This window comes from Schistocerca cancellata, chromosome 4, assembly GCF_023864275.1.
Source record: "Schistocerca cancellata isolate TAMUIC-IGC-003103 chromosome 4, iqSchCanc2.1, whole genome shotgun sequence".
Lineage (NCBI taxonomy): Eukaryota > Metazoa > Arthropoda > Insecta > Orthoptera > Acrididae > Schistocerca > Schistocerca cancellata.
The window spans coordinates 683564694-683585682 of NC_064629.1; the positions used below are offsets into that span (position 1 = coordinate 683564694).

The 20989-nt window shown below is 41.2% G+C and overlaps 1 protein-coding gene across 1 annotated transcript in view; it reads right to left on the reverse strand.

Annotated features, from left to right (window-relative positions):
- Positions 1–20775, reverse strand: part of LOC126184836 (acyl-CoA synthetase short-chain family member 3, mitochondrial) — a 518174-nt gene extending 497399 nt beyond the window's left edge. The window contains exon 1 of the mRNA XM_049927427.1: positions 20656–20775. Coding sequence (XP_049783384.1) covers positions 20656–20692 — 37 coding nt within the window. The 5' untranslated portion in view covers positions 20693–20775. The remainder of the gene's footprint in view (positions 1–20655) is intronic.
- Between the last annotated feature and the right edge of the window lie 214 nt (positions 20776–20989).

A 20989-nucleotide genomic window follows, 5' to 3' on the forward strand; every position in this document is an offset into this window, starting at 1 on the left:
GTGTGTTAGCGCCACCGTGTAATGAATTAACTAATGTTCAACATAGTAATTTGGTAATTGTGCATAGGGAAATGGACCAGGCGGCAAATAATGGTGTAGACAGTGAAACAATTAGTGAACAGGGAAGTATTATCGATCGATCGGTCAGCAACAGCTCACCTCAGGAATCCGAAATGACTGGACACAATCTTGCAAATACTGTAGATTCATGTTTTGCGTCCTCACAGTTTCTCAAATAAGTCAAGACACATTTTCTGCTTTTCAAAATGCGAATATTGCCGGTTAAAATGCACTGCCGAATAGCATTGAGGCACATGTTTCAGACACCAGTGCATTATTATTATAATTAATGCAACAAATGGAACAAAAGCTTCAAAAGCTAGACACAATGGAACAAAATCTTCGGAAGTTAGACACCATGGAACAAAATCTTCAAAAGTTAGACACAATGGAACAAAATCTTCAAAAGTTAGACACCACGCTTGAACAAACACGTGAAGGTTTACGTGCTGAGTTACTTAAAATCGAATCAAAATGTCAAAAAGTCTGTAATGACGTAAAAACATAAATTTGTGAGCATTTCCAGCCTATTTTTTCGCGTCATCAAAATGCATTACAGAATCACGAAGCAGCCATAAAAGAACTGCAAACTATTGTTCATGAAAATCACGACACCTTGCAAGCTAAAATTGACTCAGTTGCATCTACCGATTCGGTTACGCAACTCGCAAAAACTCAAGGAAACTTAAAGGACATGGTAGATACGCTTTCAACACAAATCGACACTCTGAAACTTTGCTCAGAAAAACACACTGAGGAAATCAGTTCATTATCGGAGAAAGTAGGCGAACTTTCGGATCAGCTAAATAAGTTATCTACGAAGGTAGATGATAATCTTAATGACACAAGACGATAGTCTTTAATGATACAGAAGAGTACAAACAAATTAGGAAATTCAAACAAAAACAGAATCAAATTAATACGCAACACAAAAGAGAAATCCGGGAAGTACAAGTTCAGTTGACACAGGTAATACAAGAATACATATTTCAGAGGACACTCGCGCTCCAATACGGGAAGAGGGACATAGAAATACGGAACAACCACAAAATAATAACACAGGGCACTTCGGAAATTATAAAAGTAATTGGCAAGGTACACCGAATTTTGAGATGGAACCGCCGAAACGAAGTAACAATGACCGATATGCGACTCGCCGACACGACGACTTTGACTATAAGCTGTTCATTACTACACGTAAATTCAAAACATTTAAGAATTCTGGCAACGACATTCATCCATAAGCGTGGCTTCATCAGTTCTCTCATTGTTTTCCTGCCAACTGGTCATTGGAGCACAGATTAGAATTTACGTGTGGCTACTTAGAGAATGAACCAGCTGTTAGAATGCGATCGGTCATTCACGATTGTCACAGTCAAGGAGAATTTTATCATGCTTTCCTCTCAGCATATTGGTCTCAAGCTACTCAAGATCGGGTAAAACAGAGCATCATGATGATGAAACACTTTCAACAATCTGAATTTTCCAGTCTTGTCAAATATTTTGAAAACATGTTGCACAAGAATCAGTACCTGTCAAACCCATACAGCCCCTCAGAACTCATCCGCATTTGCTTAATCAAATTTCCTGAACATTTAAGACATATTATTTTGGCAGGACGTTGCAAAGACGACATTGAAGCTTTTCAGGGACTCTTACAAGAATTAGAAATTGACACTGACAATTGCGGGACGCGGAAACAGGAACACAACAATTACAGCTCACATGCGTCACAATTCCGCGATGACAGAAATAATAACTAGACACGACAAGGCTATTCTTACAACGCAAATCGTGACCAAAACAGACACCACACGTATGACAACCGTTGGCAGAGTAAAAATAATTACAGAGAAAGATCGTATTTACGTAGTAATGAATATGACAGAGACAATCAGAGAAACAGACAGAATAACTTCAGATGCAACGGTCCACCGCCCAGTTACGACTCACGGAGAAATTCTCCACCACGTGACCCACAAGAAAAAAATTACAGAAACTACCGACATGACGACAGACGATATAATCTTAAAAGACCATAATTCAACCAAAATTGGCGTGGTTCAAACAGGGCAGGGGCCTCTCGACAAGGTGAATTTGTAGAAGTTAGATCTCCAAATCCCAGCAACGACGCGCGACAACAAACGTAACAGACAATAACCCGCACCGCAGGCGGCCACGTGCGCCGGCTGGGCTTGAGAAAAATAACATAAGCTAACCTTCAGAAAAATTCCAGTATTCTTTACTGATTTATACCGCATGATAATTGCGTTCAAGTTGAAACTTTAAATGGGGTTACAGTGATGGCGACAGGTGTGAATGCGGAGCAATACAGGACTTGGACCACCTACTGATCTGCCCAGATATGTCTATAACATGCACTAAAGATGATATTTTGAAAGTCAATGACAAAGCAATCTACGTTGCTAATTACTGGGAAGGGAAGATATAATTGGTGCATCCGGACACGGAAAAAGAAGTACTAGGAAGAGTAAAGGTTTGCACTACATTTCACATGTAAAACCATTTATTGAGAGATAATCTGCTTTTTAACTTAGTCTTTGCCATAAAATTTTTCGCTTCACGTTACTAGTACGCTTTGTCACACTTAGAAACTGTTAACATGCAATAATGTTTTAAAGTTAAGTATCCAGTCAAAAACCTAGGGAACTTATTAATTACGAATGCATTGTTATAGTGAACAGACGACACAGTTATTGTGTGTACATTCTTCCTTGTTTGTTGCACGATTACGTAACGAGTATAAGGCTTACATACTAAGAACATATACCGGTACTGCTAATGAGATTTTAATGCAACATTTTGGTTTACTTGAAAATACATTCTAGATTTAAAGTACTTTCTAAGAGACACCAGATGACACAGCGGTTAGTTTATTTGACAGCTACACGATTATATCACGACGTTACTAACGAGTGACACAATTTATATTATTGTTTTTGCGCTGTATCTGTTTTATATCTGCACAGTTTTTCTGTATTGTTCTGGAAAGTAAAACATGCTTTAGTAGTAACTGCCGCCCAGAGTGGCCGTGCGGTTCTGGGCGCTACAGTCTGGAGCCGAGCGACCGCTACGGTTGCAGGTTCAAATCCTGCCTCGGGCATGGATGTGTGTGATGTCCTTAGGTTAGTTAGGTTTAATTAGTTCTAAGTTCTAGGCGACTGATGACCTCAGAAGTTAAGTAGCATAGTACCAGAGCCAAAGAGTAGTAACTTTGTGGTATAGCTACAATGAGACAGCCTTTTCCGTAGCACAACAACATGTTACAGTACAGTACTTTCTTCATCACGGCAATAAGCGTAATAACTACGATATCTATACGCAAAGCATTCCACTTTCGGTTATGATGAGGTAAGTGTATTGACTTCTGCAGAACTTTGCTTACATAGGACGATAACTACGACACTTAAACAGAATTACCTTACAGCAAGACGCACAGTTAGCGCTACAGGACATGCATTTGAGTGATTAATTTTTGTACTTAAAACATTTATTTTTAAAGATTTTTGAATCACAAAGATACAAAAAAGTTTTTGGTGATACATTTCATTCGATTGCTGTAATCTGTAACACCTGAGGGTATAATTACATTGGTCCTCAGGGGGGTACACGCCTACTTTGTGTAGTAAGTGTGTGGCAAGCGCTAGGAGCCCTAGCTAATATGGCATCGGTTATACAACTTTACACATCGGTACCATATTTCTCTAACAGAGAAATACACAGCTATCTGATCATTTAACTGAGAGAGACAAACATTTTTTTTTACTACGTCAGTGTCTCATGTTCACGCAATTACACAGTTGGATAACTTCACACTTATGAAATTGTATTTTGTCTGTATTTTGTGAACTGTTCATATTTTTTTTTTTTTGGAACCATTGTGATACTATGAGAGCTTTGAATAATGTATTTGGTATGGGATCATGATTTCTAAAGTACGTTTGAGATAGATGACACTATTGAAATGAGCAGATAATTTTTTTTTTTTAGGTTTCGAAATTATTGCAGAAAGCTACGATGTTTCTGAGATTTGACTGAGGTGTTATGATGTTATTATTACGACGACAATGTGTATTATGCTGTTGAGGTATGTTTATGATCAATAAGCTGATCTATATGAGGAATGTGATTCGCCGGCCGGAGTGGCTGAGCGGTTCTAGGCGCTTCAGTCTGGAACTGCCCGGCCGCTACAGTCGCAGGTTAGAATCCTGCCTGGGGCATGGATGTGTGTCATGTCCTTAGGTTAGCTAGGTTTAAGTGGTTCTTTAAGTTCTAGGGGACTGATGACCTCAGATGTTAAGTCCCATAGTGCTTAGAGCCATTTGAACCATTTTTTTGAATGTGCTTACGTGTGTATATGTATATGAATGATGAGTAGAAGATAGGGACTCTGGTTTGTGAAAAAGGATGTCGGAAACCAAGAATCGTACTTTAAGAGTTATGACATGTGTGTCCAAGCGTGAATGTATCACAAAACTGCTATTCATGAGATTTCACTTCTACGCATTTCTACTGTAATTTTTCGATCTGTGAAATTTTTTTATATGAGACGGTCACTGTAGCGGAACCTATTGTCGTAAATATTTCGGTAAGAAAGCTAAGTGACCTTGACATAATGCGCTGTAGGCGCCCAGCTATGAGACAGTCGCCTGAAAAAAAAAGTGGTGCCTTTCAGAGGAACAACAAAAGAAAGGAGAGGGCATTAACCTCGATATTGACATTCCTTTGTAGAAAGCATCGCAAATACGAAACTTGAAAACATATGATTACGGTTTGGAGCTTGTACTTTCTGATATTGACTGAAATGACTAATGAAATGATGAGAAACATTTCACATCTATTGTCTTGCTAGTTGAGAGATTTTTTACTGCCTTATGAAATGCCATATGGGTAGTGAATGACGGTTCACGTCTTGCTTTATGTATATATTTGCTCATTTTGTTTAATATCTAGTTTCTAGCTGCGCTGCAGCATTGGTTAAAATAAAATTTAATAGATGTACTAATATCACTATTTTCTGTCTACAGGCCCAGTAAAGAATAATTTTATGATCTACTTTCTTAGAAAAGAGAGCACAAATAGACATTTCCCTTCACAGGAATGGCATACATAATTTTTTCAATGATTAAGTAACTTTTTTGTAGAGTAAGTTTTTGTGATGCATCACTCTAGTGTTAAGATCTGGCATAGGTATTAGACAATTCCTATCTTTACTGTAATATTTTTTCTGCTTGAGCTTTGTCTTGTTTGGGTATAAGTTATGGCATTTGCTGGTGCTGTTTGTCAGGCATTGTCCTACTGAATTTTACCTTGTGTTAAGTCAGTTTTACTAACGATTTATTTTTCTTGTTGCTACACATTGGCTCATATTAGTTGTAATGTTGCATTTGCTTTGCCAATTTAGATACATTGCTGCTTGCTTTGCCAATTTGAATTTTTTTGTCATCGCTGTTTGTGTTGCTGCATTGCCTCGTCCCTTAGTATATATATCTGTGCTCAGTAGATTTAAGTTAGCTTAAGAGGGGGTAGACTGTGTAAGAAACTAACTATGAAGAATAGGGAAAGAATGCATTGAGAAGTCATATGAAAAAGATTTGGGCAAAAATGAGTATTGTACAATGACAAATATTTATTTTGAAAGAGGATATGAACAAAACAGTAGGGTTTAAGGACAACAGTTTTGGGTTGGACTGCTGTACCAGACATCTCACTGAAAACAAACCCTGTCCTTTCCTTTTGTGTTATTCCGATATGTGTTTGTGTACCCTTGTGTATTTGTGTTCTTCCTGTCTTTATATGTTTATCTGATAAGAGTTATGTTGTAGAATTTTTCTAATAGCATGTTATTTACTTTGTAAAGATGTTTAGACATTATTAATTCTGTTCTGTTTCAATGCTCATGTGTGAAATTAATGTTTCGAAAACTATTCTCATTATTTTATTTATTTACTTATGTCATAATTCTTGTAACACTGATGTATATGTTTATTTCTATTCTTTTGTAAAGCCTCTACTACTACAACTGTTATCTCTATTCTTATGTTCTTTAATGATGTATTTTGTACCTTTGTAATTGTATTCTTATGTTGTAAATTTATAATTGTATAGACACCAGTTCTTCAAATTAAGTTTCATTTCACTGCACACTTTTTTGTTGGTCATAGTACATGCACAATGTGAGAAAGAAAGGGAACTGTTAGCATTTGCACGTGTGTTGATAGTTCAGCAAGGGACTGGTTAACAGCACTGCTGGTTCTGAGGACATTCCAAAAAGTTTGTGAGTGCACAAGTGGCGGTTCATTGACTTGCTATATTGTCTGCAAGACTCTTTGATTGTAGTTGTGCCCCGCACAGTCGCAACAGATGGCTGCTGCCCATCTCTACAAGGACTACAGTGGGTCTGCTCTGTGATGATCTGCCTACCAAAATTCTTCAAAACTTCGAATGACTCTGCTGTGTGTTTGCTCTGTTGTGGCCCATTACCTGTCTGCATGTCAAGAGTTAGCACTGTTTTTCCTTTGGAAGAACAACACTACTTCTTCAAGACTACATGGAAATCCACTACTTCCGTGTGCATTTTCTTTTACTGCTCAGACTGTGAGAAAAAAGAACTGCAGTTACTACTGTGATGAATGATCAGTACTGTCTTCATGGACTGTGAGAAAATTTTAGCTTTTGACCAACATTGTATCGATAAGTGTGTGTATTTGATGTATTTGTTAGCGTTAATATAAAATTATTTTAACAAAAATGTATTGGCCAGTGCCCAAAACAGTTTGTAAAATTTTTTGTGGGGAGCATGGGGGCTATGTAAGTAGGCTGTTTAGGTTTTTATGTTGGTAACGCCACGTAGCGCTCTGTATGAAAATCACTGACTGTGCTATGTGCAGTCTGTGGCTGGTTTGCATTGTTGGAATATTTGCTATTGCAGTGTTGGGCAGTTGGATGTGAACAGCGCGTAGCGTTGCGCAGTTGGAGGTGAGCCGCCAGCAGTGGTGGATGTGGGGAGAGAGATGGCAGAATTTTGAGAGCGGCCGATCTGGACGTGTGACCATCAGAAAGAGTAAATTTGTAATATTGTATATCATGAACTGATATATGTATGATGACTTTTAAACAGTATTAAGGTAAATACGTTGTTTGTTCTCTATCAAAATGTTTCATTTGCTAACTATGCCTATCGGTAGTTAGTACCTTCAGTAGTCAGAATCTTTTATTCAGCTGGCAGTATTGGTGCACGCTGTATTGCAGTAGTTTGAGTAACGAAGATTTTTGTGAGGTAAGTGAATCATGAAAGATATAGGTTATTGTTAGTCAGGGCTATTCTTTTGTAGGGATTATTGAAAGTCAGATTGCGTTGCGCTAAAAAAATATTGTGTGTCAGTTTAGTGATGGTCAGAATAAGTAAAGAGAGTAGTGTCTGAGTACGTTCAGTTTTCCTCAGCCGTTTGAAAATCAAATAATGTAAGAGGTTTATCAGCACAGTAATTCATTAATTTTTCTAAGGGGATGTTTCAAACTCTCTAATGGTCCAGTATCAGCAGAGATCAGTCCGCGGTTTGGCCCTCTTGGCATACTTAGATATCACGATGAGCTGATATACTCTAATGTCACATTAGACAGAATTCTGACATACCAAAACACCTTTACAAAATGGTTAAGAAGGTACAAAAACGTGTGAAACTAGTGAAGAAGGTGGTAGGTAGTAAATGGGGAGCAAATACGTAAGTTTTCCACGAGCTGGTACACTGTGCAGCAGAATATCACGCAACAGTTTCGGTTCACAGCACTCTTGTGAAGAAACCTGACGTTCATTTGGATGCAGTTATCAGAATCATTAGCGGCACAGTTAGATATGCATGTATATACTGGGAAGCAATACTGTCAAACATCTGTTCAGTTCACCTTCGTCGAAAGGCTGCTCTCTACAACCTTTGCCAGCAAATTTCTAAAAATGAATCAATCTCTCTTCACGAAGGCTCACTCTCGCTGCCTAGTAAGTGCCTCAAATCCTGACTAGTATGTGAAGAAGCAGTCCAAATGATCTACACTGGGTTCAGTCGAGCCGCTGAATTGAATCGTGCGTGGAAAGGCAGGGAAACTTGGAACCGCCAACTTACTGATAACCCAACTGTTAAAAAGTCCCAGGCTTTTATCATCCTAGGAAAGTATGTGTACACCTTAACAGATATCGGACTGGAGACTGTGTGAGCAAATATAACATGCACCCCGTGGTGCATTTGCACTGGCAATACATGTGACAATAGGATATTCAAAAAATTAGACACATTGCAAATGAATGCCTAATATACGTTTCCCTGGTGGTATCAAGAGTCTGCATGAAACATCCGAGGAGGCACTCCACTAAATTAAGTCTTCTAGCATTAGTGTATAGTCTCGGCCGTTGAATGTTTATACAGTGTAAACAGTGGCACATGTGTGTAGTTTGGTTAAATACGTATATCAGTTTTGTTGTAATTGATGCATAAGATAAAAATAATAACCGAAAAGAGGCCAGAGGACCTACAAGAAAGTTACGTTACGTGAGCTGCATGCAAATACGGTGGAATGCAGTGTGTAAGGCACGATCAAAAAGTTCCCGTTTGAGGCCGTTGAGCGTATATGCATCGTAGCTCGACTCCATTGCTGGAATATAAGCACTGACATGTAGGCAAGGTATTAGTGAGGAATTCGTGTCTTCCCGGCGTGTGAGAGGTAAATGTGGAAACGTGAACTAAGGCGACGTTATTACCAAATGCGTCCAAACAGCCAAAACGTGCTGTTACTCTGTTCAAGGTTGTCGAAGGACAAGCACCGGTATACATCCACCGGAGAGTGAAGAATGTGTTTGGGGCATCATGTCCGTTGAAACCAACGTTGCCGAACATGTGCGCCAATGGGTGCTGCTGCTTCACGGTAACGCACGTCCCCATATCGCATATGTCGTAACGCAGAAATTGCGCCAACTCAACTGGGAGAGGGAGACTTTCGAGCACCTGATCTCTCCCCACGCGATTATCATGCCTTCGGTTCCTTAAAAAAGGCCTTTAAGGGTCAACGATTCCTATTGGACGAGGATGAGCAGCAGGCAGCTACTGATTTCTTCACGCAGCAGCACACGGTGTTTTAACATATGGGTGTCTTCAAACTGCAGCTTCGGTGGAGTGATTGCATCAATGCTCACGACAATTTTGCATGACTGGTATAACGTTTCCGGACTGTGCAGGCTCCGTACGGAAGCTTTTTGATCGCCCCTTAGATATCTAGAGCTCATAAGTGATGGCTTTAACAGTGGTGCTACTTAAAGAGGAAAGGCAGTGACCCATACCAAATGCACAAATCTGATATGTTCCCATGGGCGTCTGCAGAAATTTATCCTTGGGGGGGGGGGGAGGGGGGGGAGGGAACGGGGAGCAAGACTCTAAATTTGTCATATTTGGTTCTAATTAGTTGATGAGTTTTTAGACGTGTCGTGCCACGAGAACTAAGCTAACGTAATGTTACACTTGGCTGAACGAGAGGTATAGTGGACTCTCTCTGCCAGGCACTTTATTGTGAATAGCAGAGTAATCACGTAGATATAGATGTAGATGAATAACAGGAAAATACTTCAGTAAGTGTATGAGAATTATGTAATGAATAAAAACTCTGTAATGCAGGTTCCATGAGGGACTGGGCAACTGCCGTACATTCTCCCTCCCTTCTACATCTACATCCATACTCCGCAAGCCACCTGACGGTGTGTGGCGGAGGGTACCTTGAGTACCTCTATCGGTTCTCCCTTCTATTCCAGTCTCATATTGTTCGTGGAAAGAAAGATTGTCGGTATGCCTCTGTGTGGGCTCTAACCTCTCTGATTTTATCCTCATGGTCTCTTCGCGAGATATACGTAGGAGGGAGCAATATACTGCTTGACTCCTCGGTGAAGGTATGTTCTCAAAACTTCAACAAAAGCCCATAGCGAGCTACTGAGCGTCTCTCTTGCAGAGTCTTCCACTGGAGTTTATCTATCATCTCAGTGACGCTTTCGCGATTACTAAATGATCCTGTAACGAAGCGCGCTGCTCTCCGTTGGATCTTCTCTATCTCTTCTATCAACCCTATCCGGTACAGATCCCACACCGATGAGCAGTATTCCAGCAGTGGCCGAACAAGTGTACTGTAACCTACTTCCTTTGTTTTCGGATTGCATTTCCTTAGGATTCTTCCAATGAGTCTCAGTCTGGCATCTGCTTTACCGACGATTAATTTTATGTGGTCATTCCATTTTAGATCACTCCTAATGCCTAGCCTCAGATAATTTATGGGATGAACTGCTTCCAGTTGCTGACCTGCTATATTGTAGCTAAATGATAAAGGATTTTTCTTTCTATGTATTTGCAGCACATTACACTTGTCTACATTGGGATTCAATTGCCATTCCCTGCACCATGTGTCAATTCGTTGCAGATGCTCCTGCATTTCAGTACAATTTTCCATTGTTACAACCTCTCGATATACTACAGCATCATCCGCAAAAAGCCTCAGTGAACTTCCGATGTTATCCACAAGGTTATTTATATATATTGTGGATAGCAACGGTGCCTATATACGTTTCACAAGGTTTTCTGAAATGTAATAAATAGCTCTTGGCCAATGAAAATTTTTGTCATAGTATGTCTCCCACTAGCATCATCTGCTTCTCACTAAAAATGCTTTGACTATTTTTTTTCGCTCACCTAAGCGCCGTTTTTGGCAACCTTTTCACCTGTATGGTTGTTTTCCTGCTCTGCTTCATTACTGTAAGGTGTCACATTTTCGTTAAAACCTTGTTACTGGTGCTATACTCCTATTCCTGAAGTCTTGCACGTTACATAAAAACTTGAAAACAATTATGGAAAAATCTGGAAACAATTATAAGTGACTTTCTGTAGGAGATTGGCGGATCATCCAGGTGAGTTTTGCTTTGAAGAACTTTGTTTCTTATTATATACCACTTTTGCCCGGCGTAGTGCAGCAACTCAACGCGGCATGGACTCAGCAAGTCGTTGGAAGTCCCCTGCAGAAATATTGCTCGGCACGTTCGATAAGACTCCCCAACGTGCTATTCTACGCTATGACGTCAGAAATTCGGCACACTCAACGGTCAATGTTCGGATGCATGGCCCGTGTGCCGGCGGCTTAAGACAGAAGTTACTTTGGCGAATGACAGCATTAAATCACAGCCTTATAGCTGGTAAACTGCAACGTAAAGATGGAGACCAAGGTTGGTATAACTAAGTATTTATTACTGCTTGTTTGAGGGAATGACGTTATGTCTGGTTGACGATGGCCGAATGTGATCTGGTTTCCTGGGGTCATCAGCGCCTTGTGCCGTCGGCTTTACAGACTGCTGCCGTACTCGGTCGTTGCGAGTTGCTGACCTCGCAGCCACTGATGAGGAGACTTAAGAGACCTCTGCCTCTTGTTTACTGAGCCGAACTGACGGTGTTTGGCGTACTGTCCGCCGGTTGCAGTATTTGGGAAGCGCGCTACCGATGTCCCCCAATTACTACCTGTAAGCAGTCATCGACATCCCCGCCTTCCTTGGTGGAAGGGCTATGCTGTTGTCCATCTCCACACCGTGCAGAGCTGTTGACTGATTACCACTGTACATTCATTCAGTGTCTATGACAGTTCTCTGGTAACACAGTCTCCCTCTTTGGCAACAAGGCCTATTGCACGGCATATACCGATCGCTAACTCAATCTACCGCCCGCCCGACACCGCGGCTACATGAGCCAGACGCCGTAGGGTGATGTCCATTAAAGACTGCTGAGACAGCATCAGCAAGTCTAGAGGCCCGCACTGCACTGCAGCCAGCCTGGGCACTGACAAAGAGAAGAATACACGATTGCAAACTTTAATGTAGTAAATTCTTGTTTGGCTAATGTTCCAGCATTAATGTTGTAACACCTCGGTTCAGTTTACAGTGATAAAAGCTATAGAAAGAATAATTTAAAATTAAGAATAGAATTTTTAGAGGGGAAAATAGTGTAGAATTAGAGTTCGGTAATTGCTGATCAAAATTATAGTATATCAGCAAGTAGTTTAACGTCTAAGTACAGCAAAGCCACGGAAGCTCCGTCATGGAGAAGGCAGTGACGTTAAACTCTTGTGATGAAAAACCTATAAAAAGGCCTGATCGCCATTATTGCCGCCTTTTTTATTTGATTGTTTCGTTAAAGGGCGGGGAGCCCGTGTCAGTCAGCGAGACAATAATTAGATTGGACTTTATCGTGTTAAGATTCACGAGAAACTTTTAGAATATTACGGAGATTAAAAGTGATGTAGTGTACGATCTCTGACTGTTGGTAGCAACGTTGTATTAAGGAGATTTTAGGACTTTAGTACTAGATTGGAACTTTACGGACATATAAACGACAGAAACTCAAATGATCTGCTGATACGAGTGAATTCAGAGGTACCAGTATTCAGATATTAAGGTGTGGACTTCTGAAAGTGTCGTGTGCCGTTAGTTGCGAATCTGGACGTAGAGCGCGTGCATATCGGCTTTTGCGGACTATTTAGATTCCTCCAGGCTAGGAGCCTTTTAAATAGACCATATCCATCACCATCTTAATCCTTAAATATAGAGTGAAAGTGAAATACAAGAGTGTTGTACTTATTTCAGTTACCTAGTACTAATCAGTGAAGGTTTTGCGGAACCAAAGCTATACAGCAGTGAGTCAGCACCATCTAGCGGAAAGCGTAGGCATTAACTAACGCGCCAACTGAAGTGAACGTTTACGTGTTTTACGGACTGCTTAATATGAACTTTCGTGACTCTTTGACGTCCCCACTCCCTCCGAAAGGTGGCGCAGGCTGCCGGGCAAATTACTAAATAAAAGCGATATTTACAAGACTCGCAGTAATAGCAAAACACAAGGCTCGCACCTCATGGGAGAGTCGTCGCTGTCATGCCCGAAAGAAAAGCCGGAAAACATACCGACGATACGTATCTACGAGCAGACGTCGACGTGGAGTACCTAAAAAGGTAACCACAAGAGAGTTGGGGAGGCTTCAATGTCCAGAGCGCTGGTCTACTCCACAAAACTCCACGCTCCGTCATCCTTACACAGTAGGGGTATAAACCCAGGTACCCATAAAACTGGCTTCAGAAGTGTTTACATTAGTTGCCGCCGTTGAAGCAGGACCACGTCTGCGGCATCACTGTCGCTACCATTTGGATTTCCGTTACGACACAATGAAATGCGGCGAGTGTGCATTTTCTGTTAGCCTTTCTGTGTTCTTGTTTGTGGCTATGTCAAAGCGCAGGGACATTAATTCCACTCTTAGAGTTTCATTTGTGAAACCGCATGAACCTGCAGATTTATCACTGCTTAAGTTAGTAAAATCCGCGAAATGGTGGAAACATGTTCTACTACTACAGATGAAACTGTCAGTGCTCTAACAGGGAGAGTAAAAACGTATGGGCAGGAAAATGAAGACCTGCGTAAGCAAGTTGAAAATTTAGAAGCTGCAATACAGTAATTACTGTCAGGGTCGGAGAAGCAAAGATCGTGTTAAGTACACCCTCCCATACTCTCGGTCCGTAAACAGAAAATTTAATAACGCATTTTTCCGCAAAAACAACGGAGGATGTCACTGTGTTCCTTAAAGATGTATTAGCTACCGCTGAATCGTGTAGTTGGATGAATGAAACATGTACGTGTGAGGCTAACTTATGGTTAATGGGCAAAGCAAAAGTATATGTAATGGATCCTGAGATACTTAACAAGGCATGAGCTGGATAATGGTCTGCGCCAGCTCTACAAAACAGCGTGAGAGTTTTAAGAGAGTAACTGAGTAGTTTAGTGCAGAAGACGAATAAGTGAGTGGAATCTGTTTTGGATAGAATCTCGAAGATTAATGCACAAATATACGTGCTGACTCAAAGAACAGTAGCTGAAGCAGTTACCTTGTGTGAAGCTGAAAATGAGGCTCTCGATGTTTTCTTACCGGGTATCTCAAGTCACGCAGAGTAAGTATGGAGAATCCACGTGACGTGTAGAAGCTATTAGGATCGCCACACGGCTGGAGGAAGCACATATTGCTACGAAAGGGCATAATGAGCACTGAGTCTTCGCGTCTGAAGTCAAGTGGTACGGATGTGGACGTAAGGGTCATACGCAAAAGCAGTGCCGCCTACCAGATTGTTATGAGTGTGGTCAAGTCGGTCATAAGGCGAGGAGCGCAGGAATAAGAAACATGAAAAATAACATGAGAAAAAGCGTGAAATTTTAAACACTTTTATTGGCTGCGATCCAGCAACCGTACGTTATTTAATTACAGGATGTATGTATAGCCACCTCGGTTGCAAAAAATTGTCAAATTGACCATAGTTTCGACTGCACTAAGGCAGTCTTCATCAGAATAAAAAATTACATAAGATTACCTAGAAAATGTTTATACATTCACTCATCAAATATTACAAGTCTTAAATAACAAAATATCTCAAGCTGGTATTTTTTGTCATCTTTCCAAGTCATTTTATTGCATAGATCATGTCACTCTCTTAGAAAAACTTCAGTTTTGTGGAACTTATGGCTTTACACATAACTGGTTTTAATCATCTGTAAGAAACAGAATAGGAAGATTTGTGTTGAATAATTCCAACAATGTTGAAACCAGATAAAATTTTGGTGATTATGGAGAAATCACGAAAGGAGTTCCACAAGTTTCAATTGTGGGTTGTGTTGAATAATTCTAACAATGTTGAAAACAGATAAAATTTTGGTGATTATGGAGAAATCACGAAGGGAGTGGCACAAGGTTCAATTCTGGGTCGACCTCTATTCCTCAAATATGTGAATGACTTTCCATTAAACATTCATCAAGCAGAATCATTGATTTTTGCAAACGATACTACTGTTCTAATAAATCCCATTAGAGAGAAAGCAACACAAGAGATTATTAATGGTGTTAATGGTGTTATTATGTCGTTCTCTGAAAATGAACTCTCCCTTAATTTGGATAAAAACGCTATTTTTAGTTCTGTACAACAAATAGGGTCATACCAACAGCTGATGTAGCATACGAGCATGAGTCGGTGAACAGGGTGGAATGCTCCAAATTTTTGCGTGTACGTACTGATGGAAACTTGAACCGGAAGAAGCATATTACTGAGCTTCTTAGACAATTAAGTTCAGCTACTTTTGCTCTTTGTACAGTTGTTTATCTTGGAACAAACGAATTAACTCTTGACATATCTTGGATATTTCCATTAATAATGTCTTACCAAATAATTTTCTGTGATAACTCACCACTTAGAAAGAAAGTATTGATTGCACAAAACGAGCAACAACAATAATATGTAATGTTTATCCACGGTCGTCATGTAAGTACCTCTTCAAGGAGCTAGCCATTTTAAGTACACTGTCACAATACATATATTCCCTAATGAAGTTAGTCATCAATAGTCGATCACAATTTGAGAAGAGCAGTAAAATCGATACCTACAACACTAGAGTAAAACATTATCTTTATTACCTATTATTAAAGCTGTCGGTGGCTCAGAAAAGTGTTCAATATGCAGCAACAACAATTTTTGATCACTGTCCAATAACACAAAGTGTTTGTCAGGTAGCAAAGCAAATTTTAATTCAAACCTAAAATCATTTCTCCTCGACAACTGCTCCTATTCCATGGGCGAATTTTTATTTAAAAATGGCAGCCTGCAAAAACAACAAAACAAAAAGAAATCCGGTACGTAGCACCGTTTCCGATTCAATTACTGTTTAAGTTAGCCACTCCGGTCGATGCATGCGCAAAATCGCAGCCAAAGGCTGAGCAGTCTCGTGCGCTATCATCTACGCTGAGAACAATTAACTCTAACTGTATCTGGCAGGCTGCTTGAATTTGCGCGCGAAACGACCTCATTGGCTATATTGAATGATAATGCAATCGGAATCGGCGCCACGTATTGACTTTTATCTTAACAGTTATTTCTCAACACAGCGTACCCTGTAAAATCGGCAAAAGCTTTTGAAACAGTTCCTGACCACCCTGTACACCGCCGTGAAGAAGCCGCCGGAGTGTATTCTAAGTAGGGATTTTTGGTCACTACATTGAAGATGATCGGTTTGAACACCAGGACATCTTCGAGGTCTGAGTGGATAACACTAAGCATTGTTCACCAATCATCTTAGGAATGAATTCCACGGTCTCCAGTCATCAGATTCTGTCATAGAGTAAGAAGTGCTACTTATCTCATAGGGGTGGGAGTATGGCTCTATGAATTTTGAAATGCCCACCGGCTGCAGAGAACTTGATAGCCTTTTGGTCACTACTGAAAAAGCCCCACGTACTGTTTAAGAGAGCAAGAAGAGGTTTTGTTGCACAACGGAGGATTGGAGAGTGAGTGAAGGTCTCTCTGTTACATTTGAACAGGAGAATGGGGTCCTACTAGGTTCAAATGGTTCAAATGGCTCTGAGCACTATGGGACTTAACTTCTGAGGTCATCAGTTCCCTAGAACTTAGAACTACTTAAACCTAACTAACCTAAGGACATCACACACATCCATGCCCGAGGCAGGATTCGAACCTGCGACCGTAGCGGTCGCGCGGTTCCAGACTGTAGCGCCTAGAACCGCTCGGCCACACCGGCCGGCGTCCTACTAGGAAATATTTTAAGTGTTGCTCTTAGCTGTTGCCATTAATGGTGCAAAAAGTATGGTACGAAGCTCAGTGCAATTCACTTTATTTGGGACATCAAAATTCAGACAAGGCAACGACTAACGATTCGTTCAAATGAGTTTGCCATGCCAGATGTTAAGGTGATGTTACAGTAGCTAATAGGAAACATACTAGCGTTTCCTGGTCCTAGGAAGGATATTAAGATTCTTTCCCCCTTAAATCAAAACCATCAAGAAGTGTTTCTCTTGATAAGCTGAGATGTTGTATAACATAACACTGAAGCTTACCTTCTTCGCGAACCACTGAAATAGCTAATTCAAGATCCCACACTAAAAACGGGTAGCTGTAGATCTTTTTGTTGCTTGACATAAACCTCAGCTTTTTTCCTCCAAATATTCACGACGCGGGTGGATGCGGTACTTTGTCTGGCTGAGTTACTGATTTAGAAGAAATGTTCTGCCACTTCATGAACTACATATTCTGGAATGTACATCATACTCCCCAGGCCACTTAGTGGTGCGTGGCGGAGGAGACTTTCAATACTAGTAACTGAACCCCCTACGCTTTAATGATTATAAAGAATCCGCTTCGATTGCAAATAGGTCGATAGCACTATTCAAAATGACCTCTGTTGGTCATTAGGTATTAAGGACGATGAAGGCGACGTTGCACGTCCTTTCACGCAATTACATTAGGCCGGTCATACCAATTTGACACTTTTTTGGTCAATAGCGCTTAGAATTTAATGTAGTTACTTTACACGCTGATCCAAGCGTAGTCATCAAATACTATCACCGACCCCAAGTAATCGAAAAATGGGTTATTCATCCCCCATATTTTTAGCCTGCTTCTAGCTGATGGTATTTTGTCTGTCCTGCGTGTATGCGTGTTGACCATCCGTGGAATTTGCTATCCCACATATACAGTTTCAACCTATCCACGTTCTATAGTTCTATAAAATCGTCCTCGAGCTAGGGCATTATACATACACACGGATTAACTTCCTGTGCCTTTGACCCGGTCATCGGATCACTTTCGTAACACATTTTATACCAATCACATGGAAGAAGACGATTTCTCAATTTGCACATGCGTGTCCCTTTCTGACATTCTCAGAGCCTAGCTGCCGGCGCCACCTCAGTTTACCTGAGAGCCCGCGGCCCACCGAACCTTGGCTGGGGTGAGGAAGCTCGCTTCCGACGTTTGAGCTAAGTACAGCTATTGACATGGTACACACGTAACGTTTATTTTACATTTTCTCCGAGTCTTTTGCCCTTTTGCGCTTTCTGTATTAATGTTGGATCATGCCTCTTTAGGCAGTTTGTAGTTTAGGTGTGTTCCGAAGAAGGCGGGGTTATCCGCGCCGAAACCTAGGTCAACATCCGGTTTCTATTTGCAATCGAGGCGCATTCTTTATAATCATTAAATTATTCACGATTGCTGACGCGCTGCAATGTTAAATGTTCTCAACTCCCTATACTTTTCCACTAGAGAATGGCGCCTCGGTAGAATGATGGTCGAAAAGCCTCTATATCGGCTCCAATTTATTGAATTTTCCCGTTGTGGTCGTTACGCGAAATGTATTTGGGAGGAATTAATGTATTGTCGGACACTTCCCAGGATGTGCTGTCTCGAAATTTCAATTTCAAACCCCTCCGTGATGCACAACGCCTCTCTTGTAACTTCTGCCATTGGAGTTTGTTGAGTATCTCTGCAGCGTTCTCACGCCGACTGAACGACCCTAGCCGGCACGGTAGCTCAGCGTGTTCTGTCAGAGAGTCGGTTGGCCTCTGTAATAAAAAAACTGAGTGGAAGGATCAACCACCGAACTTGAACAAGATGTCTTGCGACGTCCGCAACGACCAAACACAACGATCATTAACGAACAAAATGAAAAAAAAGAACGACCCCGTTGCGAAACGCGCCGCTCTTCGTCGGATCATCGCTATCTCTTCTATCAGTCCTACCTGGTAAGGATCCCATATTGAAGAACAGTACTCAAATATCGGTAGAATAAATGCATTATAATCAACTTACTTTGTGGATGAATTACACTCCCTTAATTTTCTTCCTATGAATCTCAGTCTGGCATCTGCTTTTGGCTCTGACCACTATGGGACTTAACAGCTGAGGTTATCAGTCCCCTAGAACTTAGAACTACTTAAACCTAACTAACCTAAGGACATCACACACATCCATGCCCGAGGCAGGATTCGAACCTGCGACCGTAGTGGTCGCGCGGTTCCAGACTGAAGCGCCTAGAACCGCTCGGCCACACCGGCTGGCATCTGCTTTTCGTACTATTTATTTTACTTGGTCATTCCACTTACGGTCGCTCTGCATGGCTGCTCCTAGATATTTTACGTTAGATACTGTTTCCTGCAATTTCTTATCAATAGTGTAGTTGTGCAGTAGTGGCCAGCTCTGTTGTTCCGTTGTACCTGGGAAAGACATGGAACCAACCACGTGAGCAATAGAAACGAAATCAGCTAACGCCAATCTTCGACGTTGTTCAAATGAGGCCCTCAGTACAAATACCCGCCGCTGGCAATTAGATCTAAGGTAGCCTATTTCACTGTAGAGAAGCCATGTCCCCACCTGCCCACTATATCTTATACTGGGTGACAATTATTGATCTATATGAAATAAAATCGTCATAATTTCTCAACGGTTTGCGTTAGGACGTTCAAACTGCACAACTGGACGCGGGGCATGATGGGAACTAGTATGCGCATGCACGGTTTGGTTTAGCGACGACACCCACTTTCATTTGGATGGATTCATCAATAACCAAAATTGGCGCATTTGGGGGACTGAGAATCCGCATTTCGCGATCGAGAATTCTCTTCTCCCTCAACGAGTGACTGTGTTGTGTGCAATGTTCAGTCACGGAATAATCGGTGCGATATTCCTTGACAGCACGGTGACTACCGAACGCTACGTGAAGGGTTTGGAAGATGATTTCATCCCCATTGTCCAAAGTAACCCTGATTTCGACTAGATGTGGTTCACGCAAGACGGAGCGCGACCCCATCGAAACAGGAATGTGTTTGATGTCCTGGAGGAGCACTTTGTGGACCGCATTCTGGATCTGGGGTACCCAGAGGCCACTGGCACGGGCCTCGATTGCCCCCTTATTCTCCGGATCTGAACACATGCGACTCCTTTTTGTGGGAGTATATTAAAGACAAGTTGAACAGCAATAATCCCAAAACCATTGCTGGCATAAAAACAGCCCTTCTGGATATCATCGAGAGCATCGATGTTTCGACACTTCAGCGGGTCATGCAGAATTAAGCTATTCGTCTGCTCCACATTATCGCCAATGGTGGCAGGCATATCGAGCATGTCATAACCCAACTTCGAATATCTGTAGTGACGTTTACGAGTTGAATAAAGTCTGTGTACGTCGTAGTTTGTAACTGATTTATGTTTCTTTTTCATATAGTTCTATTATTGTCACCCTGTATGAATGCGATAACCATAGACCTGTAGATGGAAAGTAACGTTACGTTTATCTACCATCTGCGCTGAACGGATTTCGCTCTAATAGTGCAACCGGTGTTGAGTCGAACTGCGTTCGCGTCGTATACCCATCACATCATCATAAGGGAGCAACACCTCCTTAAGTAAACTGTCGTCAACTTCTGGCGAGACATTGATGTAATCCAGTTTTGCGTTAGCAAGAAGAACCATCACGATCTTTAAAGGTAAACTAAGAACCATGAAGCAAAAGCAACTGTCTACTTGTAGTAAATCCAAAAACTTGACAAAAAGGATTTAGTTATCAGAACCAAAATAGGTAGTGTGAACCTGATGAGAAGTTACATGATTTGTATCAACGAGTCAATCACGACTCTCCAAAGATCGCGGCTGCACGGAATGCGTGGATTTATCGAAACTAAAGATGATTGTACCTTTTCTTGGAACACACTTGGAGCCCATGGCGGACATTATGAGCAGACTATGCCGCTGCTAACGGACATACACAACAGTTAACGGCACGGACAAACCAACGATGTGACACGCACGGAGCCACAAACAAGACTGAGGAAAAGTTGTCCAGGCACGTCCGATTCGGTGAGGCGATAAACTGACAACCTTCCCACTCGTCGCTAAAGACGAACTGCACTACCGAAGCGGATAACAGTAGTTATTTACATACTAGTACGTACACATGAGAGGTCATAAAGAACTTTAACTACAAAGTTTTCCCTCTGCAAAGTCAGAGTTTTTGAGCTCCTTTTAAAA